At 37.5% G+C, this 14,999-nt stretch overlaps 1 protein-coding gene across 1 annotated transcript in view; it reads right to left on the reverse strand.

Annotated features, from left to right (window-relative positions):
- Window positions 1-2,697: 2,697 nt before the first annotated feature.
- LOC145996955 (uncharacterized) overlaps window positions 2,698-14,999 on the reverse strand; it is a 28,820-nt gene continuing 16,518 nt past the window's right edge. Inside the window, exons 5-10 of the mRNA XM_083133546.1 lie at window positions 12,329-12,438; window positions 9,767-9,909; window positions 8,650-8,787; window positions 6,659-6,825; window positions 6,215-6,405; window positions 2,698-3,342 (exon numbers count right to left, since the gene is read on the reverse strand). Of these exons, the coding sequence (XP_082989672.1) occupies window positions 2,840-3,342; window positions 6,215-6,405; window positions 6,659-6,825; window positions 8,650-8,787; window positions 9,767-9,909; window positions 12,329-12,438 (1,252 nt within the window). The 3' untranslated portion in view covers window positions 2,698-2,839. The remainder of the gene's footprint in view (window positions 3,343-6,214; window positions 6,406-6,658; window positions 6,826-8,649; window positions 8,788-9,766; window positions 9,910-12,328; window positions 12,439-14,999) is intronic.

Raw genomic sequence — 14,999 nt, forward strand, 5'->3', positions numbered from 1 at the left:
GTGTAATTAACTCACATACCGCATTGGCCCGAAAATAAGCCGCACTTTATCCAAATTTCAACTGTGAAAAGTTAAGGTGCGGCTTATCTTCTCGACCTTTGCTTTTACATTTAATTTCGTGTGCTGCTTAAAAAAATTGTGTCTATTTCTTATTTTAAAATAATGAAATAATATACAGATAGCATGTGTAAACGAAGCTGGAGTAATACTAAAGAAAGGAAATATGATTACGTACTTGTTACTACTGAAGTTAATAATGATACCGTGCTAACAAAAACTAATTGTGTTGTTGGGAAATTCTATAGGTGCATATTGCTTTCCAAATACTATATAGATAATGATATAAATATTTATAATGTTATTACTAAATTATTTAAACATGAATTATAAATAAATACACGTAAACTGGTTGAAAATATCAATAAATTACAAAATAGTTGAAATAGTTTTGTTCGGTTTTGGCTTTCTATTACTATAAAATGAATTAGATTTCATAGATTCGTCTTGCATTCTTCTTTCACTTTCATTGTACGTATATTGTTTTGGTCCAGATCTATTAATTATCTCTTTTGAGAGAGAGAGCTCATTCAACAATCACAACCAGTCAACCACACTACTTTGTGTGTGTTTTCGGTATTATCCTTAGTAAAGAATATTGGAACTCAAAACTAGTTGCTTATATTTCCTTGCTTTAACAAATCCTCTCACCCTGGAAAGTTTTGGTGGGAGGGATTTTTTAAGCCATTATTGTTGGTGGAGGAAATCCCCCTATCCCCCTCAGGACTTCGAACCCTGAGAGAAAGAAAGAGGTGAAAAATTACACACACACATACGCAGAGAGATAGAGAGAGCGAGAACGAGAGAAAATAAATAACAGAATAAGACAGAAAGTAGAAATATTATATCATAGAAATAGAAAGAATAGGTGATTCAAGAATAGAGAGAGTAAGCACAAAGAAATGAAATAATGAAACTGAAAACAGACGATTGAAAACTTAAGAAGATGGAATCAAGAAAGCATTTTCCCTTATTTCACAGGGTTATGTAACCCCCCGCCCCCCATTGATCTTCCCTTCAGGCACCCTTCATGGTAACTCCTTCATTTTTAGACAAAAAAATAACAAATCCTAACCCAATAATTGATGGTTGATTACTTCTTAGACCTACCTGAATAACAATACCAAAGGTGTGCAAAAACTCATATCGGTGTCGATGACCTTATTGGATCCAGATATGGCAGCCAGCGAACTATATTTACGATTTTACTTATTGTGATGTGTGTCAATGCCTTCCCGATGGATTAGTTGGTAATTTGGTTGTAGCCTTGTAATCAAGGGGCCCGGGTTCGATTCCCAGTGGAGGCACATTGCAAAGTGGTTCGGATCCCACTTTAAACTGTAGGTACAATCCCTATTAGCCTATCTGTGCATAAAGTGAACTTAAAGCAATAATTCAAACAAAGAAATTGCATCAACCGCAACTTAAAGATAAACCTCATAAGTATAACAAATTAATTATCTCTTTCTCTGCAATTTGTATTGTGGAAATTCATATTTTAGCACCAACATAGTGTTTTTTAAAAGTTCCATAATATTTTGCCACATAATGATGTAAATATGTATTTTTTTTTAAAAAAAACAAAGTTATTGTAGGAAAATAGAACATCCATATCACACTTCGGAATTTTTTAATTTAATATAAAATACAATATAAAAATCTTAAGCCTCTCTGATGGCGTAGTGGTAACATCGTCAGCTTGTAATCAGAGGGTCCCTGATTCTATACCTGTTGGAGGCACATAGTGCTTCGGATTCCACTTTAAACTGTGGGTCCGGGCCCAATTACCCTATATGTGCACAAATGTGGACTTAAAACCTAAAATGTTGAAAATTATTTAATATGTCGGTGACGGCTGTGCTATCTGAACATAGGCCTACAATTATAGGACGCATAGTCATTAATGACTAGGGCTATAGCGCGCCACAGCGCCAGATGTCCTGGGTTCGAATCCCAGCCTGGACATGGGTGCTCTTAGTGAGTGTCCCTTCATCACATCATCATCACTCATCCTCATCTTAGCCATTAACAAAAAGCGGTAGAAAAGCGAAATAAAGTAAACCAAATCAATAAATAAGAAATGAGTAAACAGCCAATGGCAATATGGAACAAATGGGAGATGCCTAGTCTTCCAACCCTCCCTCCCCTCTAGATACGAGAAGTGGAAATGCACTATGTAGCAGGCAATCAAATTTAATAGCTTAACAATACGTAATACTAATAGACTTTTAGTCGTTCCTGAATATAGCTAAATTCATCTGTGTGTCTCCGAACTTATGTAAGATTACTAAAATCAATAAATCGTTTATATTTTTCGATTAAGGTTATTTAACGTCACTTTTCTACATATTGGTTTAATCGGGCTGATGAGGATGAATGATGAAATGGATGAAGGGATAAACACAATGATGCCATACCTTAAACAGGTTTTGGTCGACCTCCGTGGCTGAGTGGTTAGCGAAGTAAAATAAACCAAATCAATCAATTGGTTTCGAACCTAGGGCCTCTGCCTTCGAGCCAGCCACGTTGACCACTCCGTCACAGTGGCCCGCCATGGTTGTACCTACATTTCTAAAATTTTACGAGAGTTTAAACGCCATTTTGAAGTCTGAACGTAGCAGTTCTTAAATGTGCAATGTATCAAAGTTATACAAATTTATTAATAATATAAACACACGGGTTGAAGACAATAGAAATAACAAAAACGAGGCACAGCGTCAGTCCCGCGTGTAACTATGAAAACATGTAAGTATATGAACTGTAAAAGGTTTCCAAATCCATTCTACACATCTAACCAACCGTTCTTTTGTTCACACTTGAAGGACAGCCTAAAATTTTCCGAGTGCTCTTTGTAATGCGTCTTGAGTAAGTATTCACGCACTAATTCAGACTGCGTAAGTGCGTATCGCCTGGAAGCCTTTTGACTCTCGCCCAAGAATATCAAAACCTCCTTCAGCCGCTCCAAGCCGTCTCCTCCGGTGCCGTGCAGCACCCCGAGACAGGTCAGGGCCGTATACGAGTTGTCGCTGCAACGCTTGACGATCCTGCACCGCGTGAAGCTCAGCCACTTGCGCGCGACCCAACGTTGTAGGACTTCTTGGCGCAGGGGAAAGAGCGGTCGCTCAGCGAGGGAAGATTTGGCTCCGTTTGAGGATCTTCCTCCTTGGCTCGTCGCTGGGGTCGAGGCTAGTGACGAATCTTGTAGCCTTATCAGTGAAATGAACCTTCTCAAAAATAGTGGTGCTTGAGAAGTACGCGAATTTTGCTTGACATTCGACTTATGAGCTGAAAAGGAAAACAGGCACTGTTTTAAAGTAATCAAAATGTTTAATAGTTCTTTGTAATTTGTGTAATTTACTCTGAAACTTTAAAACAGATAATGAAAAATATAATTTTTTACAGTTTTTGTTAATTTCGGAAAAGTGTCTGTTGCAGATAATACACTTTAATTTATCAATTTTCCAAAACGTAAAAATCCAAAAACGAATGTTTTATCTCTATCCTGTGAGAAGCTATACGCGTTTAAAGATTACATTAAGCATTCTGAATTTTTGTGGCAAATACAAGTACAACACAAATAGTCCTACATACTCCAGCAAGTTGCGTTTCATTTTTTTTAAAACGTTTAGGTTGACCTCCAAATATGCCCAATTTGATTGCATTACCAGTCTTAACAATAATAAAAATTACAATTACATGAAAATGGTGGGAGAATTTGTATGTTAACAACAAATAAAAGCCATTCGTTTTGATTTCAAATATATAATTTAAGAAGGATACGAAAATTGTGTTCTATGCTCTCTCTCTCTCTCTCTCTCTAAAGAGACCATTAACATTTCTTCACAAATAACAATATTAGCGCCACAAATAAAAGTAAAATTCAAGAACAATACACATACACATAAACGTAAAGTGTAATTGGCTTATATTAGTGTAAATCAAAAACTAAACAAAAATGTATGCATAATAAAACCATTTCAACTAATTTGCAGTTTATTGACTTTCTAACCAGTTGGCAAAGGAATTAGTTTGGTACTTTATAAATATCTGATATACACTATCTACCAAAAAGTAATTGGGCACCTATGATGGTGGTTAATTTAGTATCTAATTTGAATCACTTAGTATCATTTAGTGGTACCACTGGTGGTTGTTCGTGGCACAATGAACTCACAGGCATACTGTACAATACTAGACAATGAAATGCTCCCAACTTTGTGGCGTTTTTACGGAATGGACCCCTATTACTTCCAGGATGACAATGTTAGTTGGCATGTTTCGGAGGCTACAATGCAGTGGTATGCCGACAACAATGTTCACCGATTGGTCTGGTTTGCACAGTGTCCTCATCTCAATACCATAGGACTGGCGGGTGAGGTCTCGGGAGATGCGGCCAAATTCCATTGTCCAACTGAGTGAGATCTTGCAAGAGGAATGGCGACACATTCCAATGGATGTCCTCCACAAACTAGTCGAGAGCATGCCTGACAGAGTGGCTGCTGTTATAGCAGCAAGAGGTGTCTCCACGAGGTTCTAACATGGTTCGCACCACCAGACAAGCATTTTGTACACGTGCCCAATTACTTTTTGGTAGATAGTGTAGTATATGTATAAAAGTAACAAGTGAATTCCTTTATATATATTCAACAATGTATAGTTTAAATATTTAGTTATTTACTTTTATATACAATAACATATAAATATGTATATCATGTAATAATTCATGTTGTTTGTGTGTTAGTGTGCAAATAAATATCTTCCATCCCCACCAATCTTAAAGTGATTTCACACCCTGGCTAGGCTACGAAAGAATACACGGGAACACCACTACCATCACCACCGCCACGAATAATAATAATAATGCTTTACTTAAGTCTCAAGAACTTCCTTAATAATAAAGCAATAATAATGAATAGCATGACGATTAAAGCAACAACAATAGCACTAAAGTAGTTTTCATTAATATAAAATTGCAACACATATCGTACCCTATTTTAAAATTTCTAAAACTATTAAAATTCAAGTTTCATTTGTGGAAGTTGATATCAGAAAATGTGTTTCTACGTAGATTAATGTCAAGGTGCAAACTTGTATCGTCGTGCCAGGCCGGTCTGAAAGCTCCATATATTATTTGTTTACGCGTAGAAACCTTACGTACTGGAAACTCCACAATGAAAGAAATGTTGTCTGCTATATTGTTCACAAGTTTATTTTACCATTTTCATTCATTTATCGTTTTAAGAAGTTTCGTATCTAAAATTAAACTAAAATATGCTTGTCAAGTATCCCAGGCTCGTTCAAAGTATTTTGGTCCAAGTTTCTTACATGAAAGTCCTTGAAACACATAATATATATATATAAATGTATGTATGTATATATGTATGTTTGCTCCGGCATAACTCTCGAACGCCTGGAGCAATTTCAACCAAACTTGGTACACATATGACTTACAATCTGGAAAGAAATACTGTGGGGGTAAGACACCCCTGGCATCCATAGGGGTTGGGGTGGGAAGGGGTGACATGAAAAAATAATCGAAAACAACAGATGTTAGTGTGGAATCCATAGTTTTCGGGGTCGCTAAGATGAATAGTGACACTCCGAATGCCGTTCAACTCCAAGTTCAACACCTATCGGCATAGGGGGTGAGAGGGGGTGAAAAATAAAATGTAAAAATGACCTATATTAGTGTCGAATTCATAGTTTTCGGAGTCGCTAAGCTAATTGGTGACATTCACGATGACATTTGAGACAGACAGAGAGAGAGAGAGTCTCACAGGGGCAGTCTATTAGGTGCTGCGGAGTTGACTTGAGATCGCCATGTTTCACCAATGGACAATTTTATATTGCTTGCTCAAGGGTGGGTTCACCAAATTATTTATTTATTCTTGCTCCTGGAGGTGAAACTAAAAATGTTGTTTATAATCAGGTTTTGAGTTAAATTAATATTATAGTGAATTTGTAAAATATTATACTTTATAATTTGAATACTGTACTTATACTTTTAAATAAATAAAATTATTTGTATTTTACACTATAGTTAGAATTCATTATTTTCCTATTTAACATAAGATTGGGATAAATAAATACCCGGGCAACGCCGGGTAATGAGCTAGTAATAATAATAATCATAGAATAAGAAAAAATATTCGCATACCTGTTTCTTGCTGAATTGTGGAAACTGACGTTGTAGCCGATTCTGGCAGCTGCGGAACACGTCCCATTATACGACACAGGATATCACCAATGTAAGGAATATATGGGGCGCTTCTGGATGCTTGGCGAAAGGAATATTGGTAAGTTGATAGCCTTGGATCCCTGTAGACTCGGCACAGTTCATGGAATGACCTGAGATATAAATCTTACAATTACTGTAGGAAGTAGGCACAAAAGTACAAGACTGCCTTGTGAACACCCTTCATACTCACCAGACCTGATTCACATTCTCAAGTTCGTCGTGCCAGGCTGGTCTGAAAGCTCCATATATTTGTTTACGCGAAGAAACCTTACGTACTGGAAACTACAGGGAACAGTTATTCAGTGGAACTCCCTTGCCACTGTGTAAGGTAAGGTAAGATAAAATTATCACTCGTGTACTCACTCGTATTTGGTGGAGTGCTTCTCCCTGACGTAATCCCACGTTCGGTGCAGTCGGTACACAGGCGGACTCTGTAGCCCGGATAAGATGCTTCTGCAGGACTGGAAATTTTGAAGCCTGTGACATTTGTTGGCGGTCTTTATGAAGCGACCAATCAGACGAGCTCTGTCCTGCAAATGGGATTCACATTAAACTTTGATTAGACTAATGTCATTGTTTTGCCAAATACAAGATACATCTGATGATCCGGAATATATTGTTTAGGATATGTACTGTCCGTTGATCGACGGGTGACGAGACACGGGTTGATCAAATTTACGTTACACAATTTCCAAATGAGTAGGTTTAATCTTGTTAGCAATAAATTGGCTATCCACAATCAAAGTTGCTCTACTCAGCCCCCTGGAGCTCGTTTGAAGCAACTGATTGCGCTGAAACTTGGTATAGAGGCTATTGAGACTATGAGGAAGCGAATGCTTACGAAAAAATAGTTAAAAGTTTCACCACCAGGTCGAAATGTGGCGCTGAAATGTGAAGCAGGGGAACAACATATCGGGAAACGCTTTGTCCGACAATTGATCACTGTCTTACGCTTCCAACGGGACATTCACGTTGACAGGGCGCATATTGAACACTGCTGTTCTGACGTAAACTCAAATTACTTGTTCTTGTTACTTGAGCGCCACATTTCAACCTGGTGGTGAAAATTTGAACTTTTTTTTCGTCAGCATTCGCTTCTACCATGGTTTCCATAGCCTCCCTACCAAGTTTCGGCGCAATTCATTGCTTCCAACGAGCTCCAGAGCTCCACAACCCTGAATCACAGATAAACATATTGTAAGAATACGCTTTCTGTGGCCTGAATCATAGGAATCCTGTTTTGAATCGATAACGCCTGAATCTTATACGACCCGCAGAGTTCCTGCGTCACGTTGGTTGCATACCTATACGGCTGTTAAGTTGTCAGTTTCAGAGGGAGAGGACACCAAAGACAGTTCAGCCACAGACAAGTTAATAGTAAGACAATATCACAGATACCCTCATCCTTAATAATACTTATCTGTGGTTCAGCCACAGAGGTTATCTGAGGTTTAGCATTGAGGTTGATGATAGGCAATAGAGTAGTGCATTGGATCGCTTTCGCTCGCTCAAATTCGATCGAATCTCCCACGCTCGAGCGTGATTCGCTCGAATATATAGAATTTCAAATATCATTTCAATGGGACAATAATCGTACAAATATGTGTAAAATTAGTGCTGGTAGTTTCAACCCATAATCATCTATTCATTTTCATATATTGCTGTGTATTGGTAAGATAGACTACATTACATTTTAACATGAAAGTGATGACTATTTTCACTTCAGTATCAATTTCACTAAGTCTTTCACTTCACGAAGCATATTTGAAGGCCCACTACGACAAACAAATTACTGTTGTACGTGAACTACTGGACTTCGAGCGTATGCCGATCGTTTGTCTGTTCGAGAGTTATTCGCTCGAGCGAAGAAACAGTAAATCCCATAAGCCATCTAACGTCATCCGTGCGAACTATTAGACGATCGAGCAAAAAAGCCTCCATGCAGCACTCTAATAGGCAATGACTTTTGCCAAAAGAATATTAACATTTATACAAATGACATCTACAAGTCTGGAGATAAAAAGAACACGACAATGGGCAAAAATGGTCATCCATTTTATAATACTTGAACTGTTGCAAATATACTGTATTGAGTGTCGCCGTGATCACGGAAATAGATAGGTGATTATAATATTTTGCAAATGACAACAAATTATTAAGAAAATAATTGAACCCTGGGGTGTGCTAAGAAAATAAAAGAATTATTTTTGTTGTAGAATTTTAAGAGAATCATGTATTGACTAAGATTTACGTTAAACTGGTTGTTACGGTGGATGATGGAGAATAGTGTCGTCTTGAAGGTAAAAAGAAAATGTTAATTTATTCACCAACATTCTTTTCAGTGTAGAACATACCTGTATGCTTCCAGTGCTTGAGACTTCCGTGGAGATAAGACATGAGATCCTTTGAGAGAAGTATATGATTGCCATGATATTCGGACACCCACGTGTTGATTTGCAGCACAAAACATCTGCTAGCTCTGCGGGAGTCACCTGAAATTCATACCATGAGAATGTACAAGTTTAAAATCGTGCTGTAAAGGAGAATAACATTTTTTGTGTTATACATTGTTTGAATCCTTTTAAATAATACGCGTATAAATGAAGGCGTAACAAGGAGTACTTTACTTTTATGTGTACAGAAGCAGAGAAGGTTGGACGTTCTCTTACATTGCATTATTTGTTACTTATACTCGTAGATACTTATACTACATACTTAATATTAGATATTATTTATAACAGATATTTGAAACCAGATATTACATACTTATACCACAGATAAACATATTATACTGTATAACGTAAACGTATTTATCGTACAGAAAGATGTGTAGGTTAGGTAGGTTAGGTTTTGGCACGATAAATTTCAAATCTTTTATTTTATCTGGGCATTTATTGCAAACACAGTCGGATGTCGGGCACACCTGGTACTGTTCTCTGACACTACCAATGTTGCCAGTACACTTAGAATTTTTAAAAAATGATACTTTGTATGAATATGCCATAAATAACCCTATAAAATTGTCTGTAATGCATAAAATGCTTAAAAATTTATCGTTATTTTATCAGTTCGGTAAATACCCACACAGAATCGTATATACTTATACTAGAAACTTGTTACTTTATATTATATTAGATATAGATTCTCACATTCTAGATGCTCTGTACTAGATTTTTATACTAGATACTTGATGCTGGATGCCTATACTAGTTACTTGTTACTTTATAAAGATACTTATATCAGATACCTGATACTGGCAGATGCATATACTAGATACTTTCAATAATAGGTACTTATATTAGATACTTGATACAAGATGCTTTTTTAAATTCCTGATAATTATACGACAGGTAAGTGGTACTAAATACTTAAAAATACTATATGTTTATAGTAGATATTAACTGAGAAAGTGTGTAAAACGAGCTGTTTTCAAGGAGCTTCTAATTCTTAGGAACCAAGCACTTGTCATACCTTGAGATACAACTCACTGTCAATCATAGTTATTTGATACGCCAGGGTTGATGAGTCGAAGTCCCAGGCAGTGAGGAAAGCAGTCACATACAGTAGCTGTTTCATCTGCAGCACCATGCTGTCATCCTCTTCTGTCGATTTCGCTAGAAGAAAAGTGATATATTCTTTCGATGTGATTAATTGCAGTTTTGAAACCAGCAAGTGTACAACAACATCAATAACAAAATTTTGTGTTTCTATAATTCTCACAAACACTCTAGGTTTATTTTTCAACATAGAGGAAAACAAAGCCTTGGACACTGACTCACAATAGAATTTAATATGGATGCATAAGGGGGTTAATCACAAAATATTTGTCAGCTTATTACATGATATGTTATTTAGTCAGATTTACACAAAGATAGGGATGGATCAGTTTTGTATTGACAGTATCTACAAAAATTAATATAAACCTATAGTAAAATGTATTATGCATTACGTAATACCTACGGGTCACGAGTTCGAATCCCGGGCTCGATATTGGTGTTTTTTTTGTGAGTGTCCCTTAATCAATTTCATTTTCGTTTTATCGTTACCCATCCCCATCGTGGCGATTAGCCAAAAGTAGCAGAAAAGCGACGATGGATAGCAAAAATTCAAAACAATAAAATAGTATCCTTTTTATATTATATAAATCTTCCATTTTGGCATTAATTTGCTTGGCAGAACAGCTGTTTTTATACAAATGTCAGCAGTCCAATCTAAAAATAAACTAGATTATATCTGTGCTCTTACACCGTCTCTTTACCTATTCATGCATTTGCATTTTTATTATTTTACGTCGCATTTCTGTCACTTTTGGCTGTCGTGACGATGAGGATGAGTGATAATTAGAGGAAGTTGATGAAGAGAAAACCACAAAAAACACCCATGCCCATGGCGCAATTCGAAACCATGTAATCATGATTTTTCACTGATAGGCTCATTCTTAATAATAAAATTTATTATTGCCAGTGATGAATTCAGGGAATGGCCCGGGGGTTGGAGGGATCCACCCTTGGAAATTCAAAAGTCCAACCCAAAATGTCAATAACCTGGCAGAGCATTCGGACAATAGCTAAGAAATTTGGCAACCATGTCCACTTTGACTTTTCTCATTTACTTTAATTTAAAGTAGAACGTACTTTTTTCTGTTTTTTTTCGCAAAAATAGGCTAAGTTATGTTTCAGTCATTATTATGATTAAAACTCAAAATAATGGAGGAATTTAAATTATCGTCCGTTTTGATAACTGCTGAAAAGTATAATAAAATTCAATTTAATTGAAACTTAACAATGGGGACGTGTATAGTGTAACGTGAAAGTTTCCGCACGTTCATGACTTTCTGTAAACTTGGATTTGAGTATGGTTTTCAGAACAGGAAGCACTCAAGGCGCTGTGGATCGATCTTATCTTGCCTGTCTCCAGTTTTACTCCTTCACCTGGTCGGTTCAAGTGCACTAGGAAAAACCATAAACAGGATATCATTGTGACTTTTGCAATTCCAGGAGTGCTATATGGCCCTGGCGATTCTGGGAATGAACTTAGAAGACAACAGGATGTCATAAGTGCATCTGCTCTAGGAAGGGTGCCCCAGATGAGTACCAAAGTACCCATCACTTCCTTCAAAGGTGCAAAGGCACCTGCACATCCTTAATTCCTAGAAAGGACTAACTAAGTACACAAGCCACTCAGTGCAAGTGTCCCTAAGGAAGAACTAAAGGTGAGACAAAGGAAATACACGAATATAAAAAGGGCAGGATATAGAATTGGGGAGGGCAGTTGATTATCATAGTCCAGAGAGTCGAGAGTGCAGTCCTGATAATCCAGTCAGCCAGGGGGTGGTAGTCGACCAACAGATCTGAATTACGGCCGGAGGCGCTGTCCAGTCTCCGACCCAGCCAAGTACAGGCACTTAGAAGATGGACAAGGAACTTCACTTCAAGATTACTAAGTATCGCTAATCTACCCTTCTTCATTTCAGCTCCTTTCCCTTAACACATAGGTTGGGATATTCTTCATATATCAGCAACGACTTCTATAATAAACCTTGTTATTGTTAATCATTACTTATGCGCCTAATTATGTCTACACCTTACAGGCTCTCCTATTTAGTATTACGACTCTACCTAGAATATTAATGCATTCTCTTTCAGCTCTAAGTCCAGACATCTAAGTTACATAACCCCTAACGGTAAGGCTTGGGCACAGGCCCGACAACCGTTACAATAGCGGCAGCGATGGTTTAATGTAAGCTTCTATTTTTGTAACAAATTTTAGCTTCTTATAGATATTTTATTTTAACGTTTGGTCAGTCAACAGTTTTCTGAGGAATGGTATTAATGTGCTTGTGCAGTCTTATTTAAATTTACACTTAATTTAACTACGTATTAGAGATAAGGGGCAATTTATAAATATTAATGTTGTTCTTATTAGTATTAAAATTTGACATTGCCCCCTGGAAGTTTGATATCCCCCGGAGGAAAGTGGCTGGATTCAACAATAGATAACTACGTACGTTTAATTATTCAAAGGAGAACTTACATTTATATTTAAACGGACGATGCAAGCTGTATTTCTTCTTTGCACAACTATTTTCAGAGGATGTATCGCATGAACAATGGTTCAGGGAGTTACACGAATAGCATGTACATCTCATGGAAAGAGAAAACAAAGAAAAATTCTTATATTGAAAATGTAAAGTTTCTTCAAGGAATAAATACATTATCAAACTACATAAGAAACTTCACGGAAATGAAGATTAAAAGTGAACGTATGAAATAGAAGAAAGGGAAATTCAAACCTAAGCAGGTTTCGAATCATACCTTGGATATCTAGAACGCTACAAACTACTTCTTGCCTACCGGCTATCACAACTCACTGAGAAAATTGATATTCCTTAGTTTGAATACCAGCTGATGAATCGACACGTGTGTCTTTTCATCATTTACATGTGCATATAGTTTATCCTGATTGTCGAGCTGGATAATAATAATTCACACGTTTGGACACCCGGAACTAACCAAATCGCAACCCTTTAGAAAGCATTTCCTTGAATTCACGCCCACCTGCTTCTCTCAAACAAGCTGATAACGCCAAACTTAACTCTACTAGCTTACATGCATTATTTACACAATTACAATTCTAATAATGCTTACGTTCTTAGCTTAGGAGGCTAGGTTTTGGGCTGTTAGGAACCCATTTTCGTAACGACGTGGATGAAGGAAGATGAAATGAAATTGTTACAATTCTCATTTATTGTTTATATTTATTATTCACTCTATCTAGATTAATTACATGTAATAGAAATGAAATTCCAACGCAGGGATTCAAGTAAACAAGAACAGAAGTCAGGCAGTTTCCATATTTTTCCTAAATACTGCCTCTGCCAAGCGCGACACAGAAAGCACAAGGAAACAAGCTGTGCTCCCTCGCCAACACTGCAGCGGTGAAACTGACGCTCGCAGGTCGTGTGGATTTTTACATAACCACTACTTTCGGTTCCCACGTACAATCGGGGAGAAACTCCGCTCGTCCGAAGGGTGCGATGGGGAATGATGAGTGGCGTAATCTAAAATTCTGGTTTAGAAGCTTGTTTTAATAGTTTGCATTCACGGTAAACGCGTTAACATGGAGAATACGCTACGAAGCTGTTGGCAATTACAGTCCCGCAGAATTAACTTGAGAGAAATGGCCGCTCTGTGAGTGATGCAACTGCGCTCGAATTGGCTAGAGCGGGGGGACTTCCCGCTGTAACGGGCCAATGGAAACTCTAATACTCGGGCGCGCGAAATGTTACCAACTGTTAAAAAAAACTCACGTGCAGTGACTGGTGAAGCAAGCGAAGTAGCAGTGCATAGAGCTTTCTGATTTTTTATTTCGTGTATTAGTGAGTGTTCGTGTGTAATTGTTTCGACAGCGCGATAAATGGATAGAAGCCAAATCAGTGATATTTCCGTTACACAATGTAATTATTTTTCAAATCTTCCATCTCCCGTTGTCAGCTGATTGCCTGTGATTCGCATGAGAGTCAAGCGTTCGCTGTTGGTACTCCTGCAGCGGCAACCAGCAGCCGGCAGCCATTTGTCTCAAGTTAATTCTGCCGGACTGTAGATCATGAGTCCAGCAATTAGCGCAATTGGCCAAACAAGCTGCTGATCATTTTAAAATATGAATTTTGATTAAATTAAGTTTTGCATAATTTTGAATTTGTGTGTGCAATTTGTTTGCTTACTCCATCCAAACACAAACAAAACAATGATTGAGTGGTTATTTTGTCACTACATTGTATTTAACGTTGTTAATACTTTTAACAGTTGACTTGCTGTGTTGGGGGAGGCGGGTGCATTTCCTCATCTTGAAATACACTTGTAAGGTCAAACGCACGTAGTTCTCACTTCTCTCATAGATGTCTCTTTCAACTGCTGTATGGTAGGGACCTCTTGCATGATTTTCGGGAACTAGCTCGATGCTATTCATTTGATTACCTCGTATGCAAGCAACTTGGATTTTCAGGTGGTCAGGCTACAGGATATATAAGATAAGATTGAGTTTTTGTTTTTCTAAGTCCACTTATGCACAGACAGGCTAATCTGGACTGGACCTGCAATTTATAGTGGGAGCCGCATCCGAACAACTACGTGTCTCTACCGAGTAAAGAATCCAGTACTGTTACGACGACGTTACCACTACGCCATCGGGGAGACTCGTGAGGCTATATACGGTGTTAATTGATTTGCTTTAGTTTTGCTTTTGGTACTACTTTCATATAGGTGTGACACCTATAAATAATTTATTTCGCACTTCTTTACATTGCTAAGGTATTATTCTGCATTGCGGAACATTTCTTTAGGTGAAATAATGAATTTCTAACGAAAATAATGTATATTTCTTACATTTACGAGTACTTACTATTATTCGTTATTTCGATTCTGTAACACATTATGGCGATAGCGTACTGGTTCAGTGTTTTGTCGATTTATGCAGGGTTGCAACCTTGTTCACCGAAAAATACCTACTTTCGTGCCCAGATTTGAAATTATGCTAATACCTCGCAAACCATTGACGTTAGCCTCAAAAACCATTCACGTTAGCACCACAAACCATTCACGTTAGCCCCACAAATCATCCACGTTAGCCCCACAAACCATCCACGTTAGCCCCACAAACCATCCACGTTAGCCCCATAAACCATTTCCCGTAAGGTTAGGTTAGG

The sequence above is a fragment of the Lepisma saccharinum genome, chromosome 13, assembly GCF_977018435.1.
Source record: "Lepisma saccharinum chromosome 13, izLepSacc3.1, whole genome shotgun sequence".
NCBI lineage: Eukaryota > Metazoa > Arthropoda > Insecta > Zygentoma > Lepismatidae > Lepisma > Lepisma saccharinum.